This window comes from Crinia signifera, chromosome 4 (genome assembly GCF_055691185.1).
Source record: "Crinia signifera chromosome 4, ASM5569118v1, whole genome shotgun sequence".
Lineage (NCBI taxonomy): Eukaryota > Metazoa > Chordata > Amphibia > Anura > Myobatrachidae > Crinia > Crinia signifera.
This window is the reverse complement of record NC_139220.1, coordinates 310,462,251-310,484,151: the sequence shown is the minus strand read 5'-3', so window position 1 is coordinate 310,484,151 and position 21,901 is coordinate 310,462,251. Positions and strand designations below refer to the sequence as shown.

The 21,901-nt window shown below is 46.1% G+C and overlaps 1 protein-coding gene across 1 annotated transcript in view; it reads right to left on the bottom strand.

The window, feature by feature from the left end:
- Positions 1 to 19,574: 19,574 nt before the first annotated feature.
- LOC146073336 (uncharacterized) overlaps positions 19,575 to 21,901 on the bottom strand; it is a 56,660-nt gene continuing 54,333 nt past the window's right edge. Inside the window, exon 9 of the mRNA XM_083180512.1 lies at positions 19,575 to 20,144. Within this exon, the coding sequence (XP_083036638.1) occupies positions 19,861 to 20,144 (284 nt within the window). The 3' untranslated portion in view covers positions 19,575 to 19,860. The remainder of the gene's footprint in view (positions 20,145 to 21,901) is intronic.

Genomic DNA, 21,901 nt, shown 5'->3' with positions numbered 1-21,901 from the left:
ACTGCTTCACTTCTTTAGAGGTAGGAGAACCCGGGTCGTGCAGGTTCCTGCTCAACTTAAAATAGGTGCGGGGGAAAGTACCACAGAGTGGGTTGGTATATGCCATCTGTGCCAGCACCAGAACTCTCCATCTTCTTATGTCCCTTTACAAACACTATTCTGATGTTCAGAAGTTTCCTATTCACAAACTCTGTGTTTACTGAAGCATAAAAGTGCCTGCAATAATCCAACAGCTCCTCCATGGCCGCACTTGAGCTTTTATTTTTTGGGGGTTATCTCATGACTTGACCCACCAGAGACTCCAAGATAGATCGATCAGGCCAGTCTTTTTCAAGACCTCGAGAAAAGGTTCCTATTGAGCCGAAACGTGTCGACACTGGGGACTCTGCAACTCAAGTATCTTTATGGCATTCAAGAATCTTTTATGAGAATGAATTTCCTTTGTGTATGAAGAACATCAGGAAAAGATACCTTTACAGGATTACACACACCATTGACATTGTGAGTGGGGTATGCCACTTTAGGGGCACCATAAAGAGAAAAGACTTTTGGTTTGTTTTGCATAGACTGTTGTGTGTGAACAGTTGCGCTTGAGGCGCTTAAATTGGCCACCTGGAATGGCGTTTAGCCAGGTGTTATGGTGGCAGCTGTTCCTCTGGATATATGAGAGGCACACATTTACGTACAAATACTTTTATTTGTGGTGCAGGGTCACCACGTGTTGTATTTCCCACCCGCTGACCATCAGCGCTGAGATTCATCTGTTTTCATCATTCTTTCCTTTATATCACATGTAAGATTACAGTTTCTATAAAATAACATATTTGTAATTGTTTTAATTATCAGTGTAAACACCGGTATATGTTCATTTAATTCCACATTTAAAAAAAAATATATATATATATATATATATATATATATATATATATATATATTATACATGCATATACACTTACCGCTGAAGTGTCCTCTACTTGGCAGGACAATGATCAGCTTGCAGCTTCATGTTAGAGCAAATAATAGGTGATTAAAGACTCTTCAAAAAAGAAAATCTACATGTACAGCGAAACGTGTTAGTGGGTAACCTGGTTGATCCATCCATCTGTGGTACTACCGACATCACAGATCACGTACCCCCGATGCTACAAGCGGGAGTGAAACCTGCCTCCTCCGGGACTTCCAGGTCCGCAGCAACACAGAGGTAAACAACTGACGTGGGTTGAGGGGAAGACACTGGTTCCACTGCATCCCAGTCCAGCACCACATACAATCTATCTGCTGGGACTAATCTTCACGGCACACACTGGACCGTGTAGCCAGAGAAACCTACTTTGTCATGTGGTGATATATATCATCAAAGATAAAAGAACTTTTATGTGGACTAAAAGGATAAACTGTGACCGCACACTTGAGTGTAAGTGTCGTATGAACTCTGAGCACCTTGTTTTAGCACCGGTGACATTATATATTCTTTTTTTGTATATGTATTTTGAAGGTAGTTTTGAAGTGCATCATTTTTACAGTGCGGCATAATTTAAATATAACTGTCGCGTTATACTGGCGTTACACTGCAGTGAAACAGAAGGACAGAAAACACCCACTGAGAAAACCAAAGTCTGCTTTGAGTGAGTTCATTCTCACAACATACTACCTGTGGCTGCTTAATATGGCTATTCAACCATAATATCATCATTTTTATATCTGCAAACAACTTTTACTATCACTGTTAATGCTTGTATTTGCACTGTCAGTTTTGAAAATGCCCAGCTGTACCTCTAATGACCTCACCTCTCCTGCTCTTCCATTGATAGTAGGTGTCCCCCAAAATTTTATTCTTGGCCCTCTTCTTTCTCTATACGACCTCTCTGGGTGAGCTTATGTGCTCACTCGACTTCCACTATCACATCTATGCTGATAACACTGAAATCTCCAGCTCCTTTTCTGATCTCTCTCCCTCTATCCTCACTCATATCTCCAACTGTCTCTCTGCTGAAATCTACCTCTCCTCTCCTGGTCTCTCTCCCTCTATCCTCACTCATATCTCCAACTGTCTCTCTGCTGAAATCTACCTCTCCTCTCCTGGTCTCTCTCCCTCTATCCTCACTCATATCTCCAACTGTCTCTCTGCTGTCTTCTCCTGGATGACCCAGCGCTTTTTTAGACTTAAAATATCAAGGACTAAGCTGACCCCTTCCCACCCTCCTGCATAAAACCTGACCATCTCTCATCCTAACCTACTGTTTATGCTCACTGCTACCCCTTCTGTGTCACCCCTGTCTGTCTAACCCTCCCCTTTAGAATGTAAGCTCTCACGAGCAGGGCCCTCTCTCCTCATGTGCCTTTCTTAGAATATATAAACCTCTGCCACCCTGATAATTGCTTCAGTGTCCTGTCCCCTGATGCAACTATCCATATTTACCATGTACTTGTCCTAAACTGTCTTGTGCTGTAATTTGTTATGTGTTTTTGCTCATAACTATGCTCTGTAAAGCGCTGCGTAATATGTATGCGCTATATAAGAAACTGTTAATAAATAAATAAAATAATAAGCTTTGGTCAGACCCCTTCCATATAGTGTGGGCTGCTCATAAATCCTGCGCAATTTGTATAAATTCTGTGTATATCATCTGGGGGGACATGGCCTAGATGCACAGGAGAACATACATCCTTTTGTGAGCTCCTGCAGCCTGAGCCCTATTTTGGCACTGCGGCTCCCAGTGACTCCATCCAGCCTCCCTGTGCCTCCTGGGGGGTGGTGCTGTGACTCACTGCCCCAGGAGTCATCCTTTATGCACCATGCAGGATGTGGCCTGCCCCACGGGTGAAGTCAGGGACTTTACTTATAGCCGCGACCACCGACTGAGCTCTGGACCCAGTTTCACAGCTATTCAGGGCCCTTGGAATTGCACTGCACTCCAGGAAAGCACCCTGTGTTAAGCGGACACCCGCCCAGACCCCAGGGACCCTCTGGCTTTTGCCTCCCCTGTGCTATCCCAGCTCCCTGGTGGCTTCTTTTCAGCTTCTCCTTGGAAGGTTAGCAGGGCCATATTGCCTTCCCTGCCAGCATTCTAATAACAGCCCTACTGCTCTGCTACATTATTGTGACCATTACAACCTGGTGTCTCAGGCATTGGAGTGTCATATGTGGCCCCTTACATCCTGTACCTCCTGTTGGTGCTTTTATTATCCAGACCCTAAGCAGGCTTAGTTTCTACATTCCTGCAGACTTCAGTCCTATTCACTGTATTTATTTCACCACTAAATTCAGTCCTGAGCATACGGGTCCACCTTGTGGTTCCTGTGTATATTACATCTCAGATTATACTCCATGACCAGTGAAGATATGCTCTAACCTGATCTCTATACACCTGAATATGCATTCAGCATGACCTAACACCTGTAAAATTAATCCCTACCTCCTCTATTTGTTAACATCCATCTATCTTTAAAGTTTGCTGTTGGTGTGTCTTCTGCTTAAACTATACCTACTAAATGCTGCAAAAGAAAGACGGCTAGATTGGGGAACAACCGTCTAAAACGAAACTTCCTAGTCCCTCGAGACCAGTTACAGCACCGGTGGTTGTTTCTGTTTCAGACACTTACACTCTGGATGATAATCAAGCTCTAACAGTGGGTACTATAAAGCTCCTTTTGTCACAATTTAAAAGGGACGTAACCGAGGAGTTTAAAGCTACGCTGCAGGATTGTCAGAAAGACTGTAGAAGCCAGCTTGTCTGGCTGAAAACAGCATAAACTCACCTGGCTATTGGCAGGAATCTTTAGCTCACACACTGGATCTGGGCCCGGGGGTTCGGCTTATCTTGATTGACGGGTTGGCTGATTTGAATGACGGTTCAGGATAGGCTGGTTGAGGTCAGAGGTGGAGATTGATGGGGTGATGTTCTTGCTTCCAGAAGATTCTGCCTCTTGCTTCAGGAAACGTTGGACTGTTGAGTACAGACAATTATTAGCCTGTGTTAGAGTTCTAATATTTCTTATATTCTCTCTACCTATCTCTTTTCTCTCTCACCCCATTTATCTATACTCTTACTGCTAAACTATCTTCACCACTTTAAAATCTTTCCATCTTTCTATATCTAGCCTAAAACTGATTTATTGTTTTGGCATGTCAGACAGGCCTAAGCGCACTGCGGGGGCTCCCGCTAGATACGCTGCGCTAGGCGAGTCTGGGGAGTCTGCCAGGGCCAGAGCCAGGCCTCCATGCAGAGGCGGTGAGAGGGGGCTATCCCCCTCTCCTCGACGGAGGGCTGCCGGAGTGCAGGCGGGACCGCCCGCTCCGGCGGTTGCCAAGGGTTTGCAGGGCAGGTCAGGGCGGCGTGGCGGTGCTGCCGGAGGCTCAGGAATCCCTCCGGCAACCCGCGAGGGGGCGGGCGACTAGCGGGTATGTGCCGGCACCCGTCCCCGCTGTCTCAAGCAGCGTCACGTGGCGGAGCTCAGGCGCTAGGCCTGAAGCATCCGCCGCATCAGCAAAGAAGGATGCGGGTGCCAGGAGTCACTCCGCACCTGCATCCGTGCTACAGGCAGGCAGGATAGTGAGGTCAAGGCGCGACGGTCGGGCAGCGCAAAAGAAAAACAGAAAGGGGGGTGCAGTGCCTATGAGCACTGAGTGTGTAATGGCCGCCAGAGGAAGAACTGGCCGCAGGGGTGAAGCCACAGAGGCTGCAGAGGGTGTTGCAGGCACTTCTATGCCTGGAGCGCCCTCTGCTGTAAGAAGGGGTAATAGCAGGAGGTCCCAAGGAAAAGGGAAGAATAGGAATGAGGGAACAGCGCCATCTGGTGGTATTAGTTATGATAGCAACCCCAGGGGACAATTTATTGAGGACATGAGGCATAAGCTAACTGAGGCCGAATTTGCAATGTTTAAATCGGCCGTAGCTCAGTGGCAGGATAATAGCGAGGATTCGGCTGAATCCGTATCCTCAAGCAGTGACTCAGGTGAAGTGGGTTCGCAAAGCAGCGAATCCGGTCCGCAAGAGCAAGCTCCCTTTGCTGTTTCAAACGGAGAAGGTGGGGGTAGTGACGGGGACCAACAAAGTGATTCAGAAATGAATCCGGTAGAGGGGGTTAGAAATTCTAACGCCAGATCTAGACGGGCAGCGAGGAGAAGGTTGGTCGCGGAGAAGGCTAAGGAGATCAATAGGGTGCCACAAGGGGCCAGGAGGCAACCGGGTCGCTCATATGCGGACGCGGTTGCAGGGAGGAACACAGAGGGTAACACCGTGTCATTAGACACATCGGCGCTTACATCTATATGCGCAGCAGTGGTGTCGGCAGTGGCTCCTCTGTTAACCACCGGGCCAGGTGGGCAGGGGGTCACTGCCCCTTCGGCAACTCTAGAGTCAGTATCTGACCTCATAGCCAAAGCGATAGCTCCGACTATTACTGCGGCGCGAGGGGGAAATGCCATTTCCTCTGCTGAAAGGGTATCGCCGAATGTTCCAACTGTGATGGGGGTTGTTAATGAACCTCTATTGACAGGTCAAGATTCCGCGGAGCAAGCCATGGAAGGACCATCGTCAAGTCAAGGAAGGGGGGTACGTGGAAGAAGGAGGGCAGCATCATCTGATACTGGTGAGTCCACGAATGATCCTGACTGGACAAATGATGATAATACCGGGGCTAGCAGTGGTGGGTCTGAGGATTCATCCGTAGAGAAGAAATCTAGGCGAAAAAGATCTGCAAAGTCTCGGAAGAGACGGCGCAGAAATGAAACCTCGGATTCCTCATTGGCATCGACGTCTTCCGAAGATAAGTCATCTTCGGACGGCGTCGCGAGGAGACGAAGGCGGAAGAGGCGTAGAGAATATAGGTCCCATAGCTCCGGATCCTCTAATGTATCGGTTGAGTCCGATGCTGTACAGTGCGCGAACACCGCTGTTAAGCGGGGTTTGCGCCCTAGAGCTAGGGATAGGATTAGAAAAGGGCGCTATGTAGATATCTTTGCTTTAACAAGCAAAGATAGGCGGGCCCTCCTAGCCGCAAGGAAGAAAGGACCCGCTAGCGAGGATGCCTTTCGAAATTATAATAACTGGGTTAGAGGCATACTTATTTTTGCGGTCTGTTATTTAGAGACACATCCAGATGAATATGTGAACATGGTGAGATACCAGTTCCTTATTCATAAACTCTACACCTCTTACGTCGGTTCCGGTTGGCGGGTCTATGACGAAGAGTTTAGGAGGAAGCAGCACGGCCGGGAGGTGTACGATTTTGGTAAAAAAGACGTGGAGTTATACGGCGAAGTTGCCGAATCAGCTACACCTATTAGGGCTGCCGAGAATAAGGGGTGGGTAAGACAGTATGGGAGTAGGCCTTACAATAACATCAATAAGGGAGGTAATACTAAGCCTGGCCATGGTAAGTGCTATTTATTTAATAATGGGCAATGCAGCCTGGGAAACCGGTGTCGTTTTCGGCACCTTTGTCTCAGATGCGGAGGTCCACACGCAATCAAGGATTGCACAAAACCACCAACTGGTGGGGGAGGTGGGGCTCAGTCCACGACAAAACAAAGCCGCGGTCCAGCGGCACCTGTCGTTGGATAGAGCCCCAACTCCAATAGTATTGGTCAGGATGTTACCATGGCTGGAACGGTATCCGGATAGAGATGGAGCAAGATTTTTGCAGTCCGGATTTTCAGAAGGTTTTCAATTACCTGTTTCCGCTCCAATTAGTACGGGAACTAGGGGAAACTTACGCTCCACCATGGAATATCCTGACATAATATCCCAAAAAGTTGAAGCCGAGGTAAAACTAGGTCGCATGGCAGGCCCGTTTTTAACACCACCAGTTGAGGGACTAATTTTGTCCCCTATTGGGGTGGTTCCCAAAAAAGTTAAAGGGAAGTTCAGGCTGATTCAACATCTTTCTTGTCCTAGAGGGTCGTCTGTCAATGACGCCATCAATGACGATTTGTGCACAGTTAATTATTTTTTATTTGAGGATGCTATAGACATCATTCAAAAAATTGGTCCTGGTGCCCTCATGTGCAAATTGGATGTTGAGTCAGCTTTTAGACTATTACCTTTACATAAGAACGCATTTCAGTACATGGGATTTAAATTGAATGGGGGTTTTTACATAGATAAATGTTTGCCCATGGGTTGCTCTATTTCATGTGCTTATTTTGAGCGCTTTAGCACATTTTTGCAGTGGTGCCTACAGGAAGTGACGGGAGCTGACAGCATTACTCATTATTTGGATGACTTTCTTTTAGTAGGTCCTCCAAGTTCTGACCGGTGCCTTAGGTTACTAGAAACAGCGCTTGATTTATTTAGAGATTTCGGGGTTCCCGTGGCAGGGAAAAAACCGAGGGACCTACTACTAATTTGGTGTACCTTGGAATTGAAATTGATTCCGAGTTAGGTCTGTGTAAACTTCCTCTAGATAAAGTACGCCGGCTACATGACGAAATACTTTATGCCATCGCGGCTGCTAAGTTAACACTTAGACAGGCTCAATCTTTATTGGGCCTGTTTAATTTCGCATGTAGAGTTATACCCATGGGCAAAATATTTTGTAGAAAACTTCAGCGAGCGACCGTCGGGATTCGCAAACCCCACCATTTTCTACGTCTATCTTCAGAAATGAAGAGGGATCTGAAAGTGTGGGAAATGTTTCTGGATCATTTCAACGGCATATGCATATGGCAAGCTCCAGCCGTTGCAAATGCGGAGTTGGAATTATATACAGATGCTGCAGGATCTTCCGGATTCGGCGCATTTTATGCGGGACGTTGGTGCGCAGATGCCTGGCCCGAAGCTTGGGCACGAGACGGCATGACCAAGAATATGCTATTATTGGAAATATTTCCAATAATGGTCGCTTTAGAGCTCTGGGGCGCAGAATTGGGAAACAGGGAGGTTGTCTTTTGGTGTGATAACCTAGGGGTGGTCCAATCCATTACGCAACTAAGGTCAACCTCTCTCCCAGTTTTGCGTATTTTAGCACGGATAGTGATGAGGTGCTTGGCGAACAACATTACGTTGCGAGCCAAGCACGTCCCAGGCGTACTTAATGAAGTAGCGGATGCATTGTCCCGTTTCGAATGGGTAAGATTCAGGCAACTTGTGCCTTCAGCCCAGAAGTATGGTGAACAATGTCCATCTTTTTTATGGCAGGTGCCCATGGAGGGGTAGAGGAGCTGGCCCTGCGGTCGCTAGCGCCGGCTACCTTCAGAGCTTATCTGGCCTCATGGGAGCGCTGGAGCGAGTTCATGCTTGAACAGGGTGGCACAGGTAAGAGCTCTAAGCGTCTTATTATTGCCTATGTATGGAACCTGTACACAGAGGGTAAGTCCAGAAGTTTTGTTGGACGCTCTCTGGCAGGCATATCATTCTTTTTGCGTCTTGGTGGGAGGAGAGACATTACCAAGTCTTTCATCCTTTCAAGGATGCTAAAAGGATGGGCCAGAACCAGGCCGGTTTTGCCCGACAGGCGCCGGCCGATTGATGCCGGTCTGTTGCGTCGAATCTCGAGGTCCCTAAGAGTAATTTGCTCAAACGATTACGAGGTTCGACTTTTCAGGCTGGCCTTTGCCATGGCTTTCCATGGGGCGTTCAGAGTAGGCGAACTGGTGTCCGCAACCAGGGCATCTTCCTCGCCTATGCTGTTCGGCCATGTCGACGTGCACGCGACGGTTTATGGTGCAAGATACAGCGCTCAAAGACCGACGTAGCGGGCAGGGGTCAGTGGGTCCATTTGGGTCGGAGTGGCGACCGAAGGATCTGTCCGGTGGCGGCGGCTCTGGCTTACGTGGAGTTGCGGCCCCAATTGCCCGGGGCCTGGCTGATGCACATCGACGGGTCCCCCCTTACTAACTTCCAGTTTAGGTCGGTGTTCAGGCGTTGTATATTGCATCAGGGTCTTTCTCCAGCCGACTTTGGGACACACTCTTTCCGTATCGGCGCCGCTTCGGCAGCCGCTGCGGCGGGTTGGTCTCAGGTCGACATACGAGCACTCGGAAGATGGCGGTCTGGTGCATTTAAGCGATACATCAGGCCGACATAGTCCAGTGAGCCCATTTGAGGAGTAGCCGCTCGCCCAAACGCGCTTTAGTGTTTGGGGGGCCTTGAGGAATTTTTTGTGTTATCACCAGTCTTAAATTAGGCTCTAGCCAACTGGTGGAAGATTTGTGTTTTTTGCCTCAAGTCAAATCGGGTGACCCACCCCCCCCCCCCACCCCCCCCACCCCCCACCCCCCCCCCCCCCCCACCCCCCACCACAAAATAGGAAACAACAAGTAGGGATTACACATAAGTCAAGTGGGTCAAATAATCAATTAGTCTTAAATAGATCACCCAAATCACAGTCCTATTAGTCATCAACAATTTAATATAGAACTCCAAAATCACCTTTAAGGGAATCTCCCGGGCACGTTAAAATTTTGCCAGATGTTTGCCTTGATTTCAATCTTTCTAACAGTATATATCATTTCGACTTACAGGTCAACGCTTGGACACCAATATGATTTGGATGGTGGGTCATTCATTTATTTATTGGTTGTCTTTGTCCCAGGTAACCACGGATACGGAACGTTTCCCTGAGACGCGATTTATCCGTTGGCTGGGGCGTAGAGGTATGAGGTGGTCCGCGTTGAGGGGTCTTTTGGATGAGTCAGTTAGGTCGTTTGGATACCCACTTTTTGTCATCATTCACTTGGGGGCAACGACCTCACGCATAATTCCGGTCTCAATATACGATTTGAGATTAGGAATTTATTGCTGGACCTGATCAGGGAATGGCGATTTTGTCGTTTCTTTTGGTCAGAGATTATACCTAGGAGGGTTTGGAGAGATGCGCTCAATCCGGGGGCCATCGATTTAGTACGGAGGCGGATCAATTCCGTAGTCGGCAGGGCTATAGTAACGGAGGGTGGAGTGGTCGTCAGGCATGAGGCCATATCCTTTAGAAACGAGACCCTGTATAGGCCAGATGGGATGCATCTCTCTTTAGTCGGCATGGATTTATTTTTTCAGAATCTGATAGACGCCTTGAGAAGTTTAGAGGTTTAGATGAGGGAGTTTTTTGTCATTAGGTTGGTGGCGGGTCAGTTCAGTTTGAACTGATGTGGCGGAAAGAACGGTAGTTTAAATTAGAGCTGTATTTACACTTAGCTGGTGGTTGATGTCGAGATGTGGGCATCACCGATCCAGGTGGGCCCACATCTGGACCTTAACGATCATCTACTTCGGATAGCGTAAATTGTTGCGGACATTTGTAGTTTAGGGCAGGTGGCCCAATTTTTTGATGACTCGGGCAGAGTGGTGAGCTCTGCCTTAGTGATATTGCGAGGTCAGGGGCAGAAGCAGAAGGTCAACCCCCTGACCTTAAGGGCAAGTGGCCCCTTTTGAAAAGTCCGCTTCGTAATTGAGCCGTTGTCTTGGACGCTGGCAGGTGGCCGGTCCTTGGCAATTAAGGGCAGGAGGCCCTTAGATCCGGAGTTTGTTATTTTTATTACTTTGTTATTTTCCAGCAATGTTATTTATCTTGCATGCCGTTCTTTGCCCGCCACCTTAGTTAGAGCAGGGACATAAATTTTAGTTAGATTCAAATAGGCAGCCCCTGCTCAAAATAAATAAGCCGTCCCCTTTAAGCCCATTCAGTTGTACGCGTCTTTATTTCTTAGATAAGTAGTGTGAGTGTGGATGAATGCCTATGTCTGTGTGGAGTTTAAGACTGTAGAAGCCAGCTTGTCTGGCTGAAAACAGCATAAACTCACCTGGCTATTGGCAGGAATCTTTAGCTCACACACTGGATCTGGGCCCGGGGGTTCGGCTTATCTTGATTGACGGGTTGGCTGATTTGAATGACGGTTCAGGATAGGCTGGTTGAGGTCAGAGGTGGAGATTGATGGGGTGATGTTCTTGCTTCCAGAAGATTCTGCCTCTAGCTTCAGGAAACGTTGCCCTCCCTCCCGCCCCAATTGTTAGTTAGAATGAGTTTTGAGAAGTCGTTCGCATTTATTCGTTTAGTTGTTGTCGGCTTATTTTTGTCTTGGCGGAAAGAACGGTAGTTTAAATTAGAGCTGTATTTACACTTAGCTGGTGGTTGATGTCGAGATGTGGGCATCACCGATCCAGGTGGGCCCACATCTGGACCTTAACGATCATCTACTTCGGATAGCGTAAATTGTTGCGGACATTTGTAGTTTAGGGCAGGTGGCCCAATTTTTTGATGACTCGGGCAGAGTGGTGAGCTCTGCCTTAGTGATATTGCGAGGTCAGGGGCAGAAGCAGAAGGTCAACCCCCTGACCTTAAGGGCAAGTGGCCCCTTTTGAAAAGTCCGCTTCGTAATTGAGCCGTTGTCTTGGACGCTGGCAGGTGGCCGGTCCTTGGCAATTAAGGGCAGGAGGCCCTTAGATCCGGAGTTTGTTATTTTTATTACTTTGTTATTTTCCAGCAATGTTATTTATCTTGCATGCCGTTCTTTGCCCGCCACCTTAGTTAGAGCAGGGACATAAATTTTAGTTAGATTCAAATAGGCCGCCCCTGCTCAAAATAAATAAGCCGTCCCCTTTAAGCCCATTCAGTTGTACGCGTCTTTATTTCTTAGATAAGTAGTGTGAGTGTGGATGAATGCCTATGTCTGTGTGGAGTTTAATAAATCGATGATCGCCTCCTCACACAATGATCTAATTTCCTCACACGACTCTCTGCCGGCTGAAGTTGCTACCCTACAAGACAAAATCTCAGATCAAGAGGACAGATCTAGACGGAACAATATCAAACTACGAGATGTTCCAGAGATGGTCTCTAATAGCAGTTTGAATGATTTCTCCATCAACATCTTTCAAAAACTTTTTCCTAACAGTTCATCCATGGACCTAAAACTAACAACTATGGTTGCAGAAATCAAACCAATCGGGCGCAATGAGTGACCTCACCTTTTATAGAAAAAGGGGAGGAGAAATAGGGATGGTATTGGAAATAGGGAAATTGCACACAACTTTAATAGATTCTTAAATGGTATTGATACCAATAACAATGTATATAGAAGCGTAGTTGGCTGCTCCCAATTACAAATTGGATGGTTTGTAGGGGGACAAATATAGTAGAATCAGATATATGTGATCACTCACATATATCTAGAGAGCGCCACACTAATTTATTTTTATATAAAGCCGATGGATTGTGTTGTTGGTAATCTCTATTCCGTGTGATTAACAGACAGCTCAAGCTCCCCTGTCAGCGGTCGCCGCCTGTTGACGATACCGCTGATGTGATGTTTGTATAGGGGGCGAGCCGTCCGTCTCCAGCAGGCTATACAAATTAGCTGTGTGCCGGGAATCACAATTAATGATACGGTGCGGGACTCACCCAGGTTGGTGGAATTACCAGTCGGACGCCGGCTGTTGGTATATGCTGGAAACACTGGGGAGATCACCGCAGGAAGGCAGAAGAAAAAACGGCTTGAAGAGTTTTGGAGGCAGGTGGTTGCATCTATCACTCAGTAGTAGCTGTAGGAGATGTATAGCAATCCTCTACGCGTTTCTCCGCTATAACAGGGCAGCGGTTTCTTCAGAAGGCAGATAAAAGAGATTACCAACAACACATTCCATCGGCTTTATATAAAAAGAAATTGAGGTCTGCCCTATCACTCCTAATGAAACTATCATTGTATAAAAAGCTCTAAGTCCCTATCAAGGGATAATCAAAGGACATTCTACTGTCTAAAACACAGTCCTTAAATTGACTTTATCAGGAGTGTATGCGAATCTATTGTTATTTCATTGTGTTTTTATATATATATTTTTTTGTGAGTACCTATTGAATTATACATTTTATTGAGAGATTTATATTAATTTTAAAAGTAATAAATTTATATTGATTACATCCATTGGTGTGGCGCTCTCTAGATATATGTGAGTGATCACATATATCTGATTCTACCATCCATGGACCTGTTGTTATATAGGATCCACAGGCTGCCAAAAGCCAAGGGTTCCCCAGAGGATTCTCCTCGTGGTGTGCTTATGCGGATCCATTTTTTTCATGTGAAGGAGGAGATTCTTAAAGCTGCCAGACCGTCCAAAGACTCAAAGCTACCCTAGCTAAAAGATGCTCTTTCTACCCCGTTACCGCTGCTCTCCAAATAGAAAATATCCTCTATAGATGGGGATTTCCCACAAAATTATTGATCAATAGAGGAGGTTCCACAGTTGTGTTATCGTTAGTCGAAGAAGGAAAACACTTTCTCTCCACCATAAACTCTGCAAGCTCTTCAGCTCCATCACCCAGACGCAGACTCCAGCAGGACTGGTCTGTGCCAGGGTCTGACCATTAAGTATAGTATATTTACATTGTTATTTCTTCTCTTGGTTCCACTTGTTTACAATTTTCGAGGTTGACTTATTGATGTTCTGTTTGATTACGAAAGACTTCCTTTCAGAGGGGCTGCAGAGATGGCCACGCCCAGAATATATGGTAAATATCCCAGGTGTTTCCACATTTTCTCTGACACAAGTTAGAGGTCGATGGCCAAATCTTATGCAGCCTGTCCAGGGTGAACTAGGCCCTGTGTATTAGGTTAAAAACATTTCAGGGACAAAATACAGATAACTGCTTAGAGCGCTAACTAAGGTAGTTTTCTCAAGGCGAGCAGCTGCAAAAAGGGACTAGTCAGGTCCCAGGAGATTCAAAGTGGAAAAAAGAGGGGATATTGCAGCACTCATAAATTTTAATGAGTCAACCAATTTATACAGTAAAAAGAAAAATGTATTCTATAACACAAGATATACACTAAAAATGCAATTTAAAATGCAATTACAAGCACTTGAAACCAATGTATGGACCTGTTGTTATATAACCTGCTCTGGTGGATCTCAACCTGGGGAGAAGTATGGACTCCAGCTGAGCACTGAGCGCTGCAATACCCCCTCTTTTTTCCCACTTAAAAACATTTCAGAGTGATTTATACAGTGAGAGATCCCAAAACAGGACTGAAATATATCCTCCCAGCCTTCTTCCTCAAGGGTTGATTACATTTCTTTCCCACAGAGTTTGGGAGTTCACTTTGTCCCTGTCCTTTGCAGAAAGTAAGTGTGTGCACCACCGTGATATGCCCCCTTTATGGGAAGAGGTGCTTTCCTTAGATTTAATAAAGGCAGGGAAAGCCATTTTTTTAGAGGACATAGGAAGATTTAACTGGAGCCAACTCCTTACCTGAAAATAAATTAAAAAATCCTGTTTTGGGATATTAAAATTGTTTTGTAGATGAGTGAAGGACACAAAATTATCTCCATCATTTAAATCTCTCACTGATGTTATGCCTTGTTTAATCCACCTATCCAGTGGTAAATTAGGGATTAAAGCCTTCAAAGCTTTTAGGGATAACAGGGGAGCTGGAAACGCTGCCCCTTCTACTGATGCTAACATTTTATACCAGACATCAAGGATTAAGTTGATAGACTTGCAGAGGGCCAAGCAATTCCGCATTTCAGACGGCGGAAGCCACAGTAGGTCTGCCATAGGGATAGGGTGGGCATATGTACTTTCTACAATCACCCACTGTTTTGGGTCTTTAGTAGTGAACCAATCTCTAGCCTAATTCAGCAAACAGAAAGCGTAATATGTTTCGACTCCCCCCGCCTAACTTAAAACGAAGTAAAATTTTCTTGGTGATATAAGGCTTGGCCCCTTTCCAAATGTATTTAGCCAAAAGTTGGTTACATTTGTTCAATATAAATCTGGGGGGGGGGATCTCCGGATGGAACAAAATAAATACATTCATTTTGGTAACAGGACCATTTTAGCCGCCGTGATTCTCCCAAGCCAAGATACATCATGCAACATCCAGTCTCCCGTCAGCTCCTCAAAGGCCTCCAATAGGGGATTGTAATTACATTCAATAAGGTTTTTTCCAATGTCAAATTAATCCCTAGGTATTTTAGCGCGCGGGTCTGCCATCAGTAATTATACAACTCTCAGTTCAGTGACAGTTTCAGGTGGAAGTTTCACTAGTTTTACTATTGTTTCGTTTATAATACGAGACTTCTGAATATTCCTGTAGGCATGAAGAGAGTTCACAGGATCTAGAATAAATAACAGGAAGTCATCGGCAAAAACACTAATATTATGGGACGAGTCGCCAATTATCGAGTCATTACATCTGATACTTTCAGCCAGAGGCTCAACCGCTAGGACAACGATTAAAGGAGAGAGCGGGCTCCCTTGCCAGGTACCATTAGAGCTTTTGAAACCTGAAGAGGTACTTCTGTTAGTGAGGACATTAGCAATGGGGGAAGAGTAGAGAGCCAAAATAGAGTCCCTGAATAGAGTCCCTGAGATTTCCGTCCCTGTAAGACGATTTTTTTCTAAGGCCAGTTGCATAAACCCAGAAGGACGTCTATCAAAGGCCTTCTCAGCATCTAATGACAAGACTAAAAGAGGAGCTTTCTTTAAAGAGCAGAATTTGATAACATCCAACACCCCACGCTTATTGTCTGGGGCCTGTCTGTTTAAAACAAAACCAATCTGATTATGTTTAATGAGGGAAGGGAGTAATGGGCTAATACAGTTAGAAACTAAATTAGCATAGAGTTTCAACTCCGAATTAAGAAGTGCGATAGGTCTATAATTTTGGACAGAAGTCTTGGGTTTACCCAGTTTAGGTATCGTGATAATATGGGATTCCAACATTTCTGAGGGGAAACGTTTGGCTTCAGAGGCCTCATTAACAAATTTTAGAAGCAGTGGAGATAGTTGGGTTTTAAAGGTCTTATAGAAGTTGGGTGGGAAACCATCTGGCACAGGGGCCTTATCATTAGGTAGGGAGTTAATACCACATTGGACTTCCTCTAAAGACCATGGGGCGTTAAGAGATAGACAGGACTCCGAGGACAGCATAGTATCTGTATCTAAAAAGCTCTTGATCTTCTCAGTACACGGTCGAGAAGTGGAAGGATCCTCCTTTAAATTATAGAGTTTGGAATAATACTCAGAGAAGACATTGGCTACATTATTTGGGTCGTATATCTTCGACCCATAAGCAGAACAGATCATATGTATTCTCTCTTTGGCTCTGTTACCCCTCAGCTTTCTAGCCAAAAGTCTAGCCGCAGGGTTACCAAGTTGATAAAACTTTTGGTTCAGCAACATTACGTTGGAGAGCCGACAAATAGTGACTATTGACTGTGTCTCTTGCGTCATTTAGTAACTTAAAGATAGATTTGTCGGCTGGGTTGGCTTTATGTACTGCTTCTAGTGAAGCAAGGTATAATTCCGCTTCTGTTTTCTGATTTTATTTTTTTTAAGTTTGGCAGCAATTTGGATTGCCGAGCTGCAAACGACCGCCTTAGGGGCGCACCAACGGGAAAAATTGGAAATGTCTTCAGGGGAAATCTCCTGTAAGAAGTGCTCTATTGACGAATTAATTACCTGCTGAGCTTCCGGCTGAACAAGACTCTGACTACCCAAATGCCGCAGGCCCGTGGCAGTCTTTCTATTGGTTATTTCCCACTTCATTGACAATGGGGAGTGATTTAACCAGGGTCGGGGAAGGATTCTAACTTTGTGGAAAGAGTCAAGAGACAATTTGTCTGATATAGCGAGGTCAATTCTTGAGAAAGTGCCTTGAACATGAGATTAACATGTATAATCTCTTGCTGTTGGGTTTTTGACATACCAGATGCCAAAGAGATCATATTCCGCCAGCAGTTGTCGGAAACTCTTAAAATAATTGCAGAGCCGACTAGAGGACATGGATTGAGCATGTGAACTATCAATGGGGGGATCTGGGACTAAATTAATATCTTCATTGGTGACATTGCAAATGGCATTGAAGGGAAAATGTGCCTTTTTGCAGATGACACAAAGGGATGCAACAGGGTAGACACACAAGGAGGGATACAACCAAATGATGAGGTTGACTAGGGGAATGATCAGGAACATGGCACATACAGTTTAAGGCTAAACAAATGCAAAATCATGCACTTGGGTCTCAAAAAGCCGAAGGCTAAATATAGACCCTTATTCTGGTTGACTTGTCCGGCGCGAATTCACACAGAGTGCGAGTTTTTGCTTAGTATGCATTCGTACTGTCCGCCATGTGCATGTGCAGGTTTGTTCAACCGTACACGCACTCGACCTTGCGAGCAGAAATATGTTTGCAAACAAACTCTAGCAAAGTAGGCTTTACTGTATGTAGGTGTTTGTATGGGCGCGGCCACAAAAGTAGTCTAAACTGGGTGGAAACTGGGGCATATACATGGGTGATGACTATAAGCGCTGGGTGGTGGCTTTGCAGCACTGTGCGTGCGCTAAGAGTGTTCAAGCTCAAAATCATTCGCACCAAAAAAACACTCACGCCTCGCAGGACAACTGCTTAGCGGGCCAACATTCGCAACCCCAATCAACATGTACAATTGCTAAAATAAAACCAGCTGCACACAATACCCACACATGCACCATACAAGTTTCTCTCATTAACCAATTTAGCAGGGCCAGATTAAGCCTTCGGGTGCTCAGGGTCACTTTAGACAGGGGGAGCCCCCTACCACTTGTCATTACTGGCCGCAAACTGCATGGGAGAATATTACACTGTCAAAACAGAGTAAAGGCAGTATAAACTTGGTCAATGGGTAACTGCAGGGGGGGTCAATATAAACATATATATATAGATCGATAGATCTATCAATCTATCGATCTATCTATCTATCTATATATATAGAATACCACATGAAAAGCCTGTGTTTGTCCCCCTGTACCTTACTCTGTAGGAGCCCTGACAGGCTCAGTGCTGCCTCTAATTAAAAACCCTCCCATGATGAGGCCGCTGCTGTCCTTCATGGGCCTGAGAAGCATATGATGAGCTCAGCACAAACCTCTCAGCCTCTGACCTCTTGTGCAAAGTGTCATGGGACTTAGTCAACTCCCAGTAATGCACTGCACACTTGTGCAGTCAGTGCGCCTTGGCTCCTGATGCTCAGCACCATTAATCATTGGCAGATAGGTGAAGCTGCAGCACTACCCCACTTCCATGCACAAAACCTTTAGCTAAAAAATATATATATATATGTATTTTTGGAAAAATACATGCCAACCACAGGGGGCCCCTAGATAGAGGGGGGCAGGGGTTTTGGTCGACAGTCATTAGGTCGACATGAGTTTTTCACTGTTTTTTGACCCGACATGTGCCTACAGGTGGTATTTCATGGCCTACCATCCACTAGGGCGTGGTGGGAGAATAAAATAGTGTGCCGAGCGTAGCGAGGCACCATGCCCGAAGCATGGCGAGCGATGCGAGGGGCTGCGGTTCAACTCCAACTGTGTCCATGTCGACTGTGTCGGGTCAAAAAACAGTGAAAAACTCATGTCGACCTAATGACTGTCGACCTAAACCCATGTCAACTTTAAGTCATGTCGACCTTGACCCATGTTGACCTTTAACCCTGTCGACCTTCTGGGGTCGACCTAATGACTGTAGACCTAAGTCTGGTCTGACTGATGCATACCTCCCAACTGTCCCGCTTATCGCGGGAACGTCCCGATAATTTGGGACATTCCCGCGTCCCTCCCGCCGCTGGCAGTGTCCCGCGGCGGGGGGGGCTGTTGGGAGTCCCCCCCCTGTAGTCCGTGAATAGACGCTGTGCGCATGCGCACAGCGTCTATTCTTGCAGGCAGGGGGGCTGGGGGCTGGCCAGCAGCTCATAGAGCTTGTTGGCATGCCCCACAGCGGCGGAAAACGGCTGCGATTATAGCCCACGCCCCCTTCACGATTGGCCACGCCCTCCAAAAAATCGGCGCACGCATCCGGCGCGCACCCTGTCCCGACCCTGCATGTACAGGAGTTGGGAGGTATGCAGATGTACCGATTCCATTTATACATACTGTACCAGTGTTGTGTTTGTGAACATGTGACTGGCAAATACATTTTATTTACATGTCCATGTTTTTGCAACTCCAGGTCCTTAATGATTTATGCCACTAAATGTGGACAAGCATTAATGTTGCTTGTTTCCATTTTACACATGTGTTTATTCATCTATCACATTAGCACACATTATTTGGTACTCATGTATTATCTGGGCTCCCATGTTAAATGCACCCCATTTTTTCATACCCCTACTATCCAACTACGCATGGAGTTGATCTTATATAGTGTGGCGAGCGCAGCGAGCCACCGTGCCAGAAGCGTGGCGAGAAAAACGGGAGCCCAGATATTACATAAGTACCCATTATTTCATTAGTCGACAAACCTTACCAATTTTTATGAATACAGACACATTGTGGGAAATTTACTAAAGGAAATTTGTAAAAAATAGGTGTATTTATATCCAGAAATACACTTATTTTTGACATTTACTATCCCGAAAATACGGCAATTCGTATTCGTATTGATAGCACATAAATACGAATACGAATTGCTGTATTTTCGGGATAGTAAATGTCAAAAATAAGTGTATTTCTGAATACAAATACACCTATTTTTTACAAACTTCGTTTAGTAAATTTCCCCCATTATAACATGTGCTATCAAAACTGCTGAGTAAAGATTTCACATTACACACATTATTCAATTTTCCAAAAATAATTTATTTTTGGTGTTGGCCAGCACAACATTGTGATTTTAAAGAATGAATGAAAGTAAATACAAAAAGTAACTGGAAAATACACAGGCATAACAAAATATTCCAAACATCAGCAACATCTGGCCCTGAACCGTTGGGTGAGGAAGTGCCGGGCCATGCTATCCTGAATGTCCACCTCCCACTAATCATGGCTGGCTAAAAGGGCCCAGATTAAGCTTGGGCCAAAAAAGATGGGTGTAGAAACCAAGGAGAAAATTTGGAATTACATCACGGAGGAAAATAATAGGGAGTATCCACCACCTCACCGTTTTCAACCTTGTTTGGTATTGCCGCCTTTAGCTGTGCGGCCTGATGTTCTTGCATGGGGATTTGTGGCTTCGCTGGCATGAACACGAGGTTGTTGAGAAGGGGCAGCCACAAGTGACTTTGTGATCTGAACTAGTTCCGCCAAAAGGTCGCTTTGCTGTTGTTGTGAATCTGCTATGCGTGTGAGGACCCCCAAGATGTTGTCCTGCCGTATTGCAGCAAGCCTCCCCTGCTCCCTGATGTCCCACAGCAGCTGCTCTGTTGTTGGTGCCCCCTCATCGGGCAGATCTTGAGGAAAAAAATAAACAATATCAGCATCATCCAAATGCAAATAAACACTATAAAACTAATTAGTGCATTAGGTGCAAGGTCAGCATCAAATTCCTCATCCTGGACCCCTCCTCCCAGTGCAACAACCCTCCTTCATCCACCATCACCACCACAAATACCATCCAGGACACCTCCTCACAGTCCCACTTCATTGGGCCACCACGGCCAGCTGTTCACCATGGAAGGTGATGACAGCTGTAAGTATCCAATATGCGTAATGTAAGTGTGACATCAGTATGCTGTCTCTATGCCAACTCCACTCTCCTATCTGACCTTCATTCCACAGCCACCACTACATTCCTCTCACATGGCTCCACTTCAGCCTCTCTACTTACACATCATCGAAATTAGCTCACAATCCAGTCAGACCTCTCTTTAAACTCCTCTGCACACTCACATACAGGCCCGTCTGCAATTGCACTGCTCCATGGATATATGCCAACTAAATCCATTGCGGCTTCCCTGCCCATCTCTTCTTCAGGGAGATGGGCAGGGAGTAGGGAGTTGGGGGGGCTGCAGGGGAGCTCAGGCGGCACACGTCTCATGCACGTGTGCCCCCTTAAATCGGCTAGCTCAGGGCAGTGATTGACAATTCTATCACCAGGAGCAGCTCCATTGAGAGCTGCTCCATCTGTAGTGCAGAATCTCCATCCTACTGCACAGCTTGACTCCCTCCAGTGTCCAGACTGGGAACTACAGCCTGACTCCCTCCAGTGTTCAGACTGGGAACTACAGCCTGACTCCCTCTAGTGTCCAGACTGGGAACTACAGCCTGACTCCCTCCAGTGTCCAGACTGGGAACTACAGCCTGACTCCCTCCAGTGTCCAGACTGGGAATTACCTTTGGTTCCACCCAAGCCTATCTGCTCATTGAATACCTCATCGGTTCAGTTCAGTTAAGACGTCACCCTTTAGATTTAAATCCCGCCAGGCGTATAGTCTGAATATAGAAATAGTTGTAGGAGTTTTTCGCAGCATGGCCTCGGACATGCGTACTGCGAACAATACGCATGCGCAGTGTATCGATAATCAGTCGCTGTTTGAATTCACAGTCGTGCGATCAGGAACATAGGGCCCAATGTCTAGGTTGACAGTCAATGGGTCAACATACATTAATTCAGCCTGGTCAGAAGGGTGACGCAGGCAAATGTTTACCTTTATTTACTGTACATTATTTGACACCATAAAAAAGTGTCAACCTTTTGCTTGCATCAACCTTTTTCCAGTGTCACCTTTGTGCATGTTGACCTTTTTTTAGTCGATCAAACGACTACCGACCCAGCCCTACAGCCAAGTGTAATAGCCTCTGGATGAACTCTGAGGTTCTTCAAAACCTTGTGAGCAGGGGCGGCTGCAGCTTCGACCAAGTAGTTTATGCATCCTAAAAGGGGCCTGGCCTATATCATAGGGGCGTGACCTCCCAGGGTGCCATGGTTTCAGGCCATTTCCCATCATTACAGGGGCATGGCAAGCATTATGTAAGCTGCTGGCAACGCCCCCAGCCTCTCTGCCTCTCTGAATAGATGATGTGCACAGCACCTATTCCCCGCTCTACAGCACAAGGGGCACTGCCAGCTATGGGTGGGAAGCAAGGCTGTCCCCAAAAAATGGGATAGTCCCGCGATACGCGGGACATTTGGGAGGTATGTGCATGTAATACATACTTGCCTACTTTTTTATCCTCTCCAGATAGTATGTGTCAGGGGGTGGTATGT